The sequence below is a fragment of the Melopsittacus undulatus genome, chromosome 1 (genome assembly GCF_012275295.1).
Source record: "Melopsittacus undulatus isolate bMelUnd1 chromosome 1, bMelUnd1.mat.Z, whole genome shotgun sequence".
NCBI classification, from domain to species: domain Eukaryota; kingdom Metazoa; phylum Chordata; class Aves; order Psittaciformes; family Psittaculidae; genus Melopsittacus; species Melopsittacus undulatus.
In genome coordinates this window covers 115106592-115121280 of record NC_047527.1, presented here as the reverse complement: position 1 = coordinate 115121280, position 14689 = coordinate 115106592, and the positions used below count along the sequence as shown (strand labels likewise).

The 14689-nt window shown below is 40.0% G+C and overlaps 1 protein-coding gene across 1 annotated transcript in view; it reads left to right on the top strand.

Moving 5' to 3' along the window:
* The window catches only part of GPR158 (G protein-coupled receptor 158), a 185979-nt gene that overhangs the window by 8907 nt on the left and 162383 nt on the right, over positions 1 to 14689 (top strand). Inside the window, exon 2 of the mRNA XM_034067256.1 lies at positions 6364 to 6469. Within this exon, the coding sequence (XP_033923147.1) occupies positions 6364 to 6469 (106 nt within the window). The remainder of the gene's footprint in view (positions 1 to 6363; positions 6470 to 14689) is intronic.

Here is a 14689-nt window from a genome sequence, read left to right as displayed (position 1 = left end):
GCAGATTTGGGATGGCTGTAGAGTATTTAGGTTTTTATCTCCTTGTTTTGTGGTAAGGAGGACTTATGAAGGACAGCATGGAGGTCTGAGTGATCATGGCAGTGTGAATCTAAGCTTTAGATTTGGTTGATAGTGTCAATTTCAGCCATGGATTATACCTTAATTATGGCTGTGTGCAGTGCTTATGAACACAAAAATAAGTATACAAACTTAGAAGACAAACTTCAAACACCTGTTTAGCTAAGCTGTGATGACCTCTGTGCCAGAAAACTTATGAACATCTAGAGGACAAAGATACTGTTTATCACCATTTAAATGTTGGCAGGCTACTATTCTGTGCAGTTCTGGCTTAAGCTGGCTGGGAGGAAAGAGAATATTCTCCTTCTGCTTTTTTATGATGTAACAGTATAGGCAAAAAAAATCTTCTGTAGATACAGGTTTTACAACATGTTGTTACAATGAAATATTATAACTACTGAAACTATCAAGATAGCTAGTAGGTTGGGAAAATAAGCTTAAATCAATTTCTGGCACAGATTTCAAGGCAAACAGCATGCCAACAAACAGTGGTACTGGAAATTAAGACTGACATGAAAGCCTCTTAAATCAAACCTCTGACCTGACAGAAAATCCTTGATGCCATCATGAATCATTGTCTATTGTGTACAATTCAGCTCATTCCTCCAACTGTATGTTGGACCTGAACATGCACTCCTTAAGCATCTGGGTTGCTTTTTTTTTGTGTAAGGACTGTAAAATTGCGGCAGAAGACAGATGTTAATCTCCTTATAACAATAAATATACTTACTTGCAAGATGGTACACAATTACCAGTAATATTGTTATTAACATATCACCATGACTAGAGTTCAGCCAGACAGCATTGTCAGTGTGGAGTAATGTGTTATGCAGACGAGCTGAGTCTACTCTTAAGCCATTGATATTTGTCTTGATCTCTTCTCTCAAGATAGCAGAGCTGCAGTTACTCCCAGTTAATTCAGTAAATGCAACACTTGCAGGTAGTTCGTCCATCCATATTCTAGGAGGATGTGTTCTTCCATATGTTCCATTTTCTGAATGCTGAATCAAAAATAACTGAAAATGTGGGTGGCCAAACAGGCTGTGCCAGCTACTGTATTAATCACAGATGAATTTCAGAAATGTATCAGCATGTTGGTGTACTCTGTGTATAATAGCGGTGGGGTACAAGTCTGAGGTGGTGTTTTAAAATGGCAAAGCATCCCAACTGAAGGCAGTTCTCTAAATGCCGCGTGTATACTTAAAGAAACTTTTCTTTTGAAAGCATTATGTCAATAAGTAGTCGCAGACCTTGTTACTGCTTTGGCAGAACTGTGACATTGCCATGAAGCATGAACATAAATTGCAGAGGCCTAGTGAAAACAAAATAATACACACCATTGGGTTAAAAAGTGGAAAGCCTATGGCAGGTTGTAACTACCAGGAAAGATTGTTTTCATATGCCTTCTTCTGGATTATATGGTGCTTCTTTCCTGTAGGTTTTTCACCCCATAAGTTCATAAAGCTCTGAGAAAGGTTAAAAACAGAGTAACTTCAATCGTATCAGAGGTTGAGGTTGTGCTACAGAAGAGGTGCAGACAGGAGAAGAGCATAAGTAGAAATGTTTGTCTTGAGTTCATAAAGACTGTGTTTTGTGGAAGGCTAACATTCATGTAAGAAAGATCTAAACACAAGAGAAGCAGAAGTATAATGCATTTAGTTGCAAATGGAAGAATTTTATACTGTTTCTGGAGAAGTAGTGTAAAAGTATTTTTAATTTAGATGCTTTTCAGGCCTCCTGCATGGCTTAACAGGGAACTCCTGACAAAACTCAAGCATAAAATGAAAGTGTGTAAGAAATGGAAGCAGCGTTAGGTAACCCAGGAAGAATAAGGAGACATGGTCTGAGCATGAGTATGTGAGCATGAGCATCTTACGTTGGAAATAGTGTGGTCAGCAGAACTAGGGAATTGAACTTAGCACTGGTGAGGCAGCACCTAGAATACTGTGTTCAGTTTTGGGCTCCTCACTACAAGGAAGACATTGAGGTACTGGAGCAGGCCCAGAGAAGGGCAATGAAGCTGCTGAAGTGTCTAGAGCACAAGTCTGGTGAGGAACGGCTGAGGGAACTCAGCCTGGAGAAAATGAGGCTGATGGGAGACCTTATTACTATCTACAACTATCTGAAATGACGTTGTAGTGAGGTGGGTGTTGGTCTCTTCACCTGGGTTATAAGCAATAGGATGATAGGAAATGGCCTCAAGTTGCACCAGTGGAGGTTTAGGTCAGATATTAAGAGAACTTCACCAAAAGGGTTGTTGAATATGGCAACAGGGTGCTCAGGGAAGTGGTCATGTCACTATCACTGAAGTATTTAGAAGAGGTGTAGATGTGGTGCTTAGGGACATGGTTTAATGGTGGATTTGGCAGTGCTGGGTTAATGCTTGGATTCTGTGATCTTAAAGGTGTTTGCCAACCTAAATGATTCTGTTTCTGTGATTCAATGTCAGGGTGTGGTTGGGGAAACCAAAGCCCCTATGGGGCTGAATGTGGTGAGGAATATGAAGGGCAGCAAGAAGCAGCAAAACTGGAACTAGGGAGAATGTGGGTCAGCTGCTGAATGGTGCAGTGGACTTTGACAGAGGATGTAGAAAAGGCCAAGGTACTTCATGTCTTCCAAGAACTTCAAGGCGGATCAGCCTCGCTTGAGTCCCTACGAAGGCAATTGAACAAACCTTCCTGAAAACCATTTTGAAACACATGAAGGATGTGATTGGGAGTTTATCAACAGTTTATGAAGGGGAAATAGTGTTTAACCCAGTAGCCTTATGTATATAGATGATTGGAGTCCAGCTGGAGGCCAGTTACTATTGATATAACCCAGGGGTTGATACTGGAGCTGGTTATGTTTAACATTTTCGTTTTGTGGTCCTGGTGGACACCAGTTTGGCACGTATCACCAGCGTGTGTTTGCATCAAAGAAGACTGGTCTCCTGGGCTGTGAGAGGAAGAGCATTGCCGATGGGTTGAGGGAGGGGATCCTTCCTCTTTGTCCAGCCTGATGGGGGGGTGGTGGGGGTGTTGGGTGCTCTCAGGTGTTCTGTGTCCACTTCTGGGCCCCTCAGTCCCAGAGACATGGATGTACTGGAGCTAGCCTACTGCAGGGTGACAAGGATGGTTAAAGATTGGAGCACCTGACAGGCAAGAAGGGCTGAGTGGGCTGGGACTGTTCAGCCTGGAGAAGAAAAGGCTCTGGGGGATCTTACATATATGTAAATAACCTGAGAGAAGAGTGTAAAGGAGATGGAGCCAGTCACTTTTAAGGGGCAGTTGGTGAAAGTACAGAAAGAAATACAAGATATTGCATTTAGACATCAGAAAACTTATTTTGACACTCTGAGGGTGGTCAGACACTAGATCAGGTTTCCCACAGGTGGTGAAGCTTCCATTGTTGGAGGTATTAAAAAAAAATCCAACTGAACTGAGCCTGCATTGGGCAGGTGGTTGGGTGGACAGGATGATCACAAGAGGTGACAGCTGCTATATAAATCTGATTTCCACTTATGTTTTGAACAAAATAGTCATATCAAAGAGTTTTCAAAAGATACAAGCTATCTAATCAGTTCTGATGTGAAAAATCTGGAAGTACCTTTCCTTTCTTCCCAGTATGTGGCTCTAGGCACTAGGATATTATTCTTTCTGCCTCTTGCCCACTAGAATGTGCCACTAATTAATTCTTCAGACTGCAGCATGGCTGATACAAGACCATACTTAAGTGCCTGCTCAGTGCGTGTGCTGTCCTTAATTCCTCTGGCTTGTATCTGTTCTCTCTCTTACAAGTGACCTCTAGGTAAGTTTTCTTTTGGAAATTTTTATATCCCTTTGTATGAACACTGTGCTCCTACAGGGCCTGCTGTTGATACCACGCAACAGAGTCTTAAGGTGTTTTTCCTCTCCTAGCAGTGATTAGTTTACCCTTGATTTGCAGCCTGTACCTCTCTTGGCAGAAATGTTTGTAGAGAGAAAACGGAGTTTCCTGTCCTACCAGTTAAAAATAAAATGTACACAAGGGAAAAGCTTTCCTTGTAAAGAAAATAAAGTCCCATTTCCTTAAGGTGCTTGAAAGTCTATTGCAGTCCTAATCAGGATGAATCATCACTTTTTCCTCCTGTATAAACTGATTTATTTAGTGCAGTCAGAATGATGCTTGAGACCGCCTTGGCAAGTTGCTTTGTGTATAACATGATCTAGGAGAGCAAGGAGTACTGTTGGTCCTGGTCCTACTACCTGCTTTGTGCCTGTACACAGCCACAGTGAGACTATTCTCCTCTGACCCTAAGCATTCTATGATTCACTTGCAGAACAGGTCTTGTCTCAGCTCCCACAATAATATTTATGCTCAGAAAGTCCAGAGAATTAGAAACCCTATCTGGTGGGGTCTGCATGTGACCAGATGAGGAATTGGTTGCTTCTGTTTCTAAGCACATCTGAGACAGATAGCCAGTTATCAGATTAAGATAAGCTTGCGTATTATGGCAGATTTTTCTCCTGGAGTCATTGGTAATCTGCAACCATCAAGGGGGTAAAAACCAAACACTTCCCCGCCACTGAAAAAAAAAAATCAAAAAACCACCAAACAAAACCAAACCAACTGAAACCCAAAAACCACTTCATTGGGGGGAGGTGTGGTTTTGGCAGTCCCTGGAGAAGCTGCTGTTCAAAACAGGAGTGGAAAGGCACAAAGCTGTTAACTAAAAATATTTCTGGATATTCTAAGAAGCATGATGTGTGCTATTTCAAACTGAACTTGCTAGAGCCAGCACTTCAATATTTCACATAGTTTCTAAGTATGCCCAGCATAAGATGACTTAGATTCTAGGCAGGAGATGGATGGGCATGAAGTGCACCTATACCGTGTAACTTCCTCCTGGCAATCCTACATAACTTCCTAATGCATTCTTCTTCAGATCACTTAAATGATGTACTTGTGGGTTTTTTTTTTCCAATGACTGTACAGCATGTCTGAAAATGAATGCCTAAATATAGCTGTTATGGACACTTTGCTCTTGGTTGTGGTGAGGCCAGGCACAAGGGAGCAATAATGTCCTGGGTTTTGATCAAGCTCACTCCTATTCCTGTTCTGGTGTTGTTCACAAGTGGTTTCTCTCAGTTATATGGCTCTGTAGTTCCATCATTGTAATTGTTCTGCATACACTGAGCTTTAATTAAAAGACACAATATGGTTTGAGGTGAATGAGGTATTCTTGAGATAGAGGTTGGGTCATGCCTTTGGTAGTCCACAGTGTGAAAAGAGAGATAATGGTGTTTGTAGTTGTGGAAGTCTAGACTGGAAATAGCAACTTTTGTCTGGAGTAGCTGAAATGGTTGACTTAAAATGAATGGTAACCTAGACTTAAGAAATTAGGAGTGACTCCATGTGATGATCTACCAGAAGCTGCATAGTGACGTTTCTGCTAAGCCAGACAGCAGTGAAGCAGTCACAAATGTGTGTTCTCACAAGATGATGCTATAAATATTCTACATACAAAGTAATTGTGGAGGTTATTTTAGAATAAAGAAAATTTTGAAGGCTTTTTAAAAATATACAGCTGCAGTCTTACAGCTTTTTTTTTTCTTGTGATTTCTGAGATGTTTATAAAAGAGCGTTGGCTTTGAAATCAGATTGTTAGCTTTTCATTCAAACAGATTTGAGAGAAACAATGAAAACTTGAATGTTCTTGGCGCAGAACTAACACGGTTCAAACAGTACTTTAGGGCTTGTGTGTTAGGAAACATTATTTTTTCTTTGAAGACTTTCACAGACATCAGTGGCGTACTCCTGACTTGTGCTGACCTTCTGATGGTGTATTGGGAGTTATACCAGTTCTCAGGGGAGACCCTAGAGCAGCCTTCCAGGACCTAAAGGGGCCCTGCAAGAAAGCTGGAGAGGATCCTTTTTTTACAAGGGCATGTAGGAATCGAACAAGTGGGAACAGCTTTAAACTGAAAGAGGGGAGATTTAGGTTAAGATATTATGAAGTTCTTTACTGTGAAGGTGGTGAGACAAAGGCACAGGTTGCCTAGAGAAGTTGTTGCTGCCCATCCCTGGCAGTGTTCAAGGCCAGGCTGGATGGGGCTTTGAGCAGCCTGGTCTAGTGGAAGGTGTCCCTGCCAATGTCAGGGGGTTGGAACTATATGATCTTTAAGGTCCCTTCCAACCCAAACCATTATATGAAATTCTGTATTTTGAAGAAAAGGGTAGTTCCACTTTTCAGCTTACAGCATCATAAAATTTAAACCTGTTTCTGTAGTTCCTGTGTTCAAGGCTGTTTTTCTGTGTTTTCAGAGGTGTTGTCAAAGTGGACATCAATCTGCAGAAGGTGGACATTGACCAGTGTTCGAGTGAGGGGTGGTTCTCGGGGACGCACAGGTGTCATCTCAACAATTCTGAGGTATGTCTGTCCCTAAGGGACTGAGCTACACTTCAAGAACAAGTCTCTCTAGCATGAATAGTTTTCTGTAGTATAAATGCTATCTGTTTTATGGACTTTAACTGTGGTTTGCAGACTGAAAAGATCTTTCTGTGCAATGCATTATGGTATGCATGAGTTTCAGGAGTGCCTGCATTTCAGGAGTATTGGCATTGATATTCCTGATAAAACAGAAGCAAAGTTATTGTGCAGAATAATGGTCATGAAGAAAAATAATATTACCAGTGGAATGATTGATGAAGCTCTGCTTGCAAGTCAAGCAGTTATTTCGCAGTCAAAATCAAAATAGGCTTTTAATGTCAGTGTCACTTTTGACTGGACTGCCTTGTGAAATACAGTAAAAGTATCTCAAATACTTATTCAGAACTCAAATAATTATTCAGAAATACATGGGCTTTTGGTAGAATGATACAGAATAACAGGCAGATTTGGATACTGTAGTTAGTTCTTAATAGGAATGCCAACATTTTGACTGAGCTGACTAAATGTTTCTGTTCAGCTCCTTCCTGCTTCCCCTTTCTTTTGAAGGCCTGTGTCTGGCTCTGTCTGTCAGCATATCATAGATCATTCAGCCTGGCTAGTCATACTTGTTCAATGTAACTTTAAACCAAAATGCACTCAATGGTTTTTCTTTTTATTCTGGCATATGATGTTGTTTTCAAAGACACCCATTTATTTTCTGTGAGAGAAGGTACCTCATGCACTTCTGTGCCAGTTTATCAAAGGCAAATCTAAATTTAGGAAAAGAGTTGGTTTTGATGCATTCACCTACTTGCATTTTTGTGCAAGAAAAACTTGAAAATTTCATAAACCTTCTCTTTTTTTTTATTCTCCTTAGAATAAATTTGGAATGAGGAATTGAGTAGTCTTGATCCAAGATAAATTTTAAATATATCTGAAAATGTGGTGGTGTGTGGGTTTTTTTTTTTTTTAAATTCTGAATTCAAATTACAGATCAATTTTTCACGTTGGTATTCTGGGGTGTGGTGTTGTAAAGCTGGCTGTGCTCAAGCAGTGCTGTTTTGTGAAGCAATAGGAAGTATGATGTTTGCTGACATTACGAAAGATGTTTTATTGTATTTATTGTATTAATGGCCAGTTGCCTGTATTTGTTTAAATAAGCTTACTGTGATGCTGTAGTTCTTAAGAGTTCCTGTTATGCAAAAAGGAATTAAAACACATCCTAGCGCAGAAGTTCTTCAATGAGTGATGCTGTGAATACAAGTGGCTCATGTTCACACCTTAAGGTGTTAACATAGGTAAGGAAATGAATGTCACTTCATGAATGGCTTTTCAACTTTTATGTAGAGCAAAAACCTACCAGCTGTTCTTCCTTCTCTGTGGCACTTTATTAGAGTGTTAAATCACCAATGCTTTCATGGCTAAGAGGATATATAGGTAATACAAATCTCCTCCTAATGAAAGTTGCAAGCAGGGAGTGCCTTTGTTTATTGCACCTGAAAAGGATGAGACTCCTTGCTTAATTACAGTGACTGTATGGATGGGGACTTGCTGCAAACAATCTGTAGAGAAGCTTTTCCTCTCTTTACCTTATGGTCACCATTTTAAGAGAGCTCAGACTGATGGGTACTTCTTTACAAGCAAGATCCATATGCTGCTTTTCACATGTGATTTCATTGGAATTTACCCTGTAGAATAAGGGTAAATTATGGAGTTGTATGACAATGCTTTCCACAGTTTCCCTTATAAATGCTAATGAAATTATATTCCCCACTCTCTCTTTTATCTTCTCCGAGGCAGATACAAAAATACCTGCTCACATTGGAAAGCTGTGTTCCAGATTACAAAGTCTCTCTCCAGCAGGTTAAGGAAAAGGATGGAGATCTCTGGATTTCCAGTTCTGCTTAAGTTAGATCCTCCTTCCTCTCTTTAGTTTTTTAGGTGACTTTAGTGTTTAGTGCAGCATAGCCTTTCCAGTGACTTGTAAGCCTTTGCCGTAGGGAACTTCTGATTTGGTGCTGAGTCTGTTTACTGCACAGGCCATACTACATGGCTGGACAACCAGCGTCATTAAATCTAAGGCATAAAGCTCCATATTTCAGGTAGTCAACTCCCTTCTTCCCTAACATTATGAAAATATAGCAAATGATGAAGGAGAAAGGAGTGACTTAGAGAATGGACAAGAGGGAGAAAAACAACTTACGGGTTACTAAAATGCTTCTTTGCTTTGTCTTACGTTTCAGTTAATTTTATAGTGGCTAAAATCTAGGCACATGGCAAGACATTTTCCTGCTTTCTGTGCTGTCTTGAAGTGTTTTATCTCCTAAACAAACATAGTAGAAAGGAGGGAGATGGAGGTATGTTACAGTGGATGTAAATACATGATAAACCAGTGGTCTAAGTGTGCTAGACAGAAAAAAAAGAAGGAATGGGTGGGACCTAACCTCTGTTAGGAAATAAAGAGGTGGTTGTTGAAAGTACTGTATCACTTCCATGTGCTGGAGCACAGAATCACTAGGAGATGATGCAAACTGTGACATGGGGATTTGGTTTTGGATTGTCATCAAGAGTAATCTGATTATGAGATGGAATAGTTGTAGTGCGAGTCCTTGCTTGACAGAAAAATAGTGTGTGATTGAGGAATTAAAGAATATGAGGCTCAGGCACAAAATGCTTAGACATATTCTTTCTTTCCTTAGATTTTGTGTATCCTTAGATTTAGGTGCAAGCAGTGGGAACTTTAGATTCCCCATTTTTAAGTTAATGACCTAAATTCCTAATACAGTAATTTTTTTTTCCCAGATTTGTTCTGTTTTGTGCACAGGACCATATATCCCTGATTTCACAGCAGCCTAAATGAACTGGGAGAACGAGAGTGCCCTGCCTAGTCCAATTAGGCAGGAAGTTAGGTGAGACTTTACACAGGAAAGCCATGCTGTAACAGTGGCTGAACTCTTTCAGTTCTGATCTGTCCCCCCCTTAAACTGTATTAGCCAAAAATGTCCGCCCCCCCCCCCCCCCCCCCCCCCTTAAACTGTATTAGCCAAAAAAGAGGTTGATGGCCAGGGCATCTTTTCTTCACCTAGTGAAGCACAAAATTGCGTTCTCCTTCCTGCCCTCTCCACTTTGACACCCAAATAGTCAGCAGTTTCCCTGAAAAGATACATGGGCAAAAGATATGGATTCAGTGGGTCTGCCATAGATGAGGTGGGTAATATCTGCAGAGTTAGAGATAATTAAAATGAATTGGGTAGAGAACAAAATGATGCAGATAACTTAAAAATTAGCACATTGAAAAAATATGGTTACCCTATAACAAGTCCAAATTAATTTCATTGTACAGGCAAGGCTGGTTGTGGGGTAAGAAAATGTGTGGTTTTGCCCTCTTTAGAACCTTCTAATATTCTTTTTTTTTATATATTAGATTCCTTCCTCATACATGCTGGCAGCAGCTGCTGGCACTTTAGTAACAACTTTGGAGGCCTTGTTGAGACACCAACAATAAAATCAAGGCTGAGGAGAGTCTGAAGCCCATTGAATCAAATGCTTCCAACCAACAGCATCAGTCCGTGAAAAATGGCAGCAGACTGCACACTGTTTCCCCATCCTTAAGAAGGCTGCCAACAGCTTGCAATGCGAGGCAGGTTTAGCTGACATCCCTTTGGGTTTCAACAGTATTCCACAAATGACAGTATGCAAAAATATCTAGAGGGAATTATAGAGGCAGAGTAAACAGAAAAGCCGCATTGCTCTCTGTATATAGTGTGTGTATATCTGTGTAGGAAGATGCATAGGCTTACTGTGAGTGTGTATGTACTCTGCACAAACACAAAACCAATTGAGAAAAGAAAACAGATGAGCAGTACAGCCAAAATCTGTTCTTTTTCTGCTTAGCAAAACATTTGGGACCATCATATTTTATTGTACTGTATGTAGTGTTACAGACAGACTACCAAAAAAGGGGAAGGCAGGGGCTGGACACATGCTTTCCAATACCTTTGTCAAACTGAAAAGGCTGTTAATTCACATACTCTGGGAGGGGAAGCCTGAGAAGAGATAAGCATTCCAAGTCATAACCCAGTGGGTCATATCCAGTATTACTGGTTTTGCTTATTACTTGTATTTATTTTCTGTCCTGTCCATTAGGAAAAATGCAGTCAGAATGAGAAAAAAGTTAAAAGAAAGCTATTTGATTTAAACTGAGTGAATGGGATTTACACAATACAATTAACTTCTAACTTGTAGATAATCATCGTCCTTAGAGCTACAGATTATATCCAAGGTAGGGCAAGAGAAGTACCCAAACCAGGGTAGAGAGCATACATCACAATACATTTTCTCTTAGAAAAAAACCAAGATCTTTAGTGGCAGAATACAGACACTAAATGCTATATCAAATCCTGTGCTGAAGTAGCATTCTGAACCTGAAAGGGGAGCAACTTATTTCAGTACACAGATAAAGAAAATGTAGCCAGTGCTTCTTGGCTCCAAAAGCAGAAAGGCATATCTCTTCTCTGACTGATGGCTGCTTGCACAACTCAGTGTATTTGAAGAACATCCAGTAGACAAAAGAACGTTTTGGATGCTATTTTAAAAATAACTTTGCCATCATCTGTATTCATGGGAAAAGTCCCTTTGACAGTATACCAGATCTAATCTGTCACTCCCCCAGACATTGCATAAAATTACATAAAACAGGGTGGTGGTTTGTCAGAGCTTTCAGTGATAAACAAGGTGCTATGAAAACCAACTTTCAGTTTAGGGAAGAGTGAGGTTGCTTAGCTACAGCATCTTTGCCTTTTTAGACAAAAAATTTTAAATGCTTCTGTTTTGCAGGAGCTAATTTTGGTTATCGGTGTTTTCCTCAAAGAAAATATTTCCAACAATTCCTTGCATCCTAGTTAGCAGTGTTAATTTGAGCATTTAAATTAATCCAGGTCACTTCTATCTGCTACTGTTTTCCATCTCAGAGTTAAGAAGTGAAAAACAGTAGATGATTGGCTGAATGATGCTGTTTGAAAGAATGAAAATAGCAGGGAGATATTTAGTTTCTCTTGCAGCTGACAGGCAATGATAGCATTGCATCAGTTACCAGTTTTCAGGTCTGTTGCTACAGCTTTCATATATTTCTCTGCTGGACAGAGCATCCTGTTAGGCAACACCAATTAGCTGAACTGGTGGTTCACCCCACTGTGTTTGGGAAGTAAAGAGGTGAAGCCCAGAAGCTGAGTTATCTGGGGGGGAACGTTGGCAAAAGATACCTGATGGGAGCAAAGGGGAAGTCACAGAGAGGGGAATGGGCATAAGGAAAAAGATCTTCTGTGGGGAGAGACTGAGAAACTGGCAGGCTGGGGCAAGAAAAAGAAGATCAGGGTCTGTTGGAAGCCACAGAAAACCTTGCAGCAAGGAGCCTGGGCACTGTGAACCACCGTTCTCTTTTGGCAGGATGGCTGTGAGTTACCTTTCTCAGATGTGAAGTAGCAGTCGTTATATGAGATCTAGGCATAAATAGAGTGCAGCTTCCGTCAGGACTTTCGTTTGTTATCACTACATTCAGAGGACTGTGCAATGTCTGAAGAATGTCCCTAGTAGCATTAAGCACAATTAGGTAAATATACTGCATTTCAGTATCAAAGATTCTGGTCCATTCTATAGAATCATAGAATGGTTAGGGTTGGAAAGGACCTTATGATAATCTGTTTCCATCCCCCTGCCATGGGCAGGGACACCTCACACTAAAGAATTGATATACTTATCTTGGAAGATATGCAAGTAGTCCCATATATTGTGCAATAACATAAAGACTGTTACCCCCATATTACAACTGGTATACAGAAGTAAAATTATCATCTCTAAACCTGGCTCAAATTCATACTCATATTGTTCCAGAGCCCTTAAAAGTGAATACTGCATTACAATAGCTGAAGGAGGCATTTCTTGGTATTTCAATTATACAGATTTTTTTATATGGATAACTAATAGGAAGCTTGTTTAACATGAACGTCTAAATAAAGTGCTCCAATCATCCCAATATGACTCTTCTAGAGTATTTTTGTGAAAAAAACTTTTTCTTGATAATGGAATGAAGTTTAAAGTTGAGTTTTCTTGCAAGATAGGACTCCATAATAATTATTGCTTACTAAGGGATTGCTTTACTGCTACATACGCTGCGTAGTTCTAAAAAGCAATTTTAATGAAAGATTACTCAGACACTTAAAGAATTGTTTTATAGATTTAGTGTGTCTCAGTTATGCTTCCTTTCCATAGGTGATTGAGAGTTGATTTTAATTATGCATCAATGGATTATTCTAGCTGCTTTCTAACATGGCTCAACAAAATAATACATTATAACAGTATATTTTGTTACAAGTGTAAAGCACCATGTATGTCAGTGAGATGCTACGGTTACAGAAGGCTCCCTTTAAGCTAGAGCTACAAGCTTCAGTGTCCTATCAGGAGAAGAGGAGGGCTTGAAAAGGAAAAGTTCTGTACAACAGCTAAATACTTACCTTCTTAGTAAGACTTACATAGCACTGTTAACATTAACTCTTATTTACAGTGAAGTAGGGTCTCAGTTGTCAATTGCAAACATCAAACATTTGACTCTGTGCTCTTATTCCATTCCATTTGTTACCTCCAAAGATATAAACACAGTTACAAAGAACAGTCCTTGGGTATTTTTCCCCCCATATTATTTCTTGCCTTGATTAAGTAATGAATAATTTTGAGATGCATGTGTCAGTATATTTATAGCTATCCATTCAGATGTTCCATAGCTGTGTGGTTTCATAGTAATCAATAGCTTTCCATTAGGAACTGGTGTTTCAGTTTGGACCTTGCAGACAGTTCTCACTAATATGATTTCAATCCTTGTTTGATCCAGAAGAACAGAAGCAGTAATCTGTGATCTCTGCAAAGATGTGTGGAGCTGCTGACCTGTTGTGCTGGCCCTCTGAGCCCCTGTTGTGCTTTGTTCTATGACCAGCTTTTTGGAGTATTCTCTGTAATGAGGCATTTTAGATCTTGGAGAATGAAAGCAAATGGGGTATGTTCATCCCTCTCATAACAAAGGCTAATCAGCACACCATTCATTGGATCATTCTCCCTTCATCACCTTCTCAGGTACTATTGATCTTGTTCAATTTAACCACCGGTACAAGCAACATACTCACTTGAAGTATAGCTCTGTGGATGTGGTCCAAATTGTTGAGGTCAGACTGGTTTCTGGCAGGCATTCATTCTGTTTTCTGGAGCACCTCTGTGCAGGTTAGAAAAAATGTCTTTAGTTTCTGCTTCCTCTTTTGGAAAGGAGAACCCTTTTATTCCCTGAAATGAAGTAACCACTTACCTTACTAGTGACATTTCCCTTAATGTTTTGGAATGACTGCAGACTTCACAGTGGTCATATTTTACCTCTCAAGAAGCAGCTTTGTATTAATAGCCACCACTGTAGTGATATGTTTTTAATGTTTTCTTTCACTGGAGATGTCTTTGAGTGGAGGTGAAATCTGACTCTGTCTAGCACCTCGTGCAGTGGGACCCTGGGGCTGTTTGGCCGTCTTAGATTTTACCCATCATTATTTTTGCCTTTTGATACAGTGTCATAATTGGGACAATTGGACTATTTCCCTCTTACCTTTCCCCCCACCAAATCCATGTTACACTTTTTTTGTTGGTGGGGGGGAGGAGGTGAACCAATAAAAATCAAACCCCAAAACCAGCAATCCCAGAAACTGTATAAATTTGTGCTCTTGATTCTGCAGTCTTATTTTAAAGAAATAAAGCTTTGCCTACCCTTAGTTTTATATTGTATTCTTGGTATGGGGAAGTATGCAGATGTAAATGAAGCTATTTGTGTGCACCTCTTTGTGCTGTAAGTCTGCTTTTTGTTTTTTTCTCCTCTATAAAGTGACTATTTAGTGAAATTCTTTGGAGTTTCAGCTTTCCTTTCTAGCTGTATTTCTGTTCTGTTACTCTTTTCCTATTATTTTTGTTCTCTTACCAGCTCATGTAGTGCCTCTAGTAAATATGCTGGAATGTATTGGATTGAAGTGGTTTTTGAAACCAGCAGACACTTGAGTACTGTACAAGTATGTAAATGCTTATGCATGCAGGGAAGAAGGCTGCTGCACTCTCCCTTGGACCTGGGCCTTCCTCTTTATCTGTATGAAATCCCTTCTGCTGTCTGATACAGGACCGTTGAGGAGGCTGAGTGGCTGA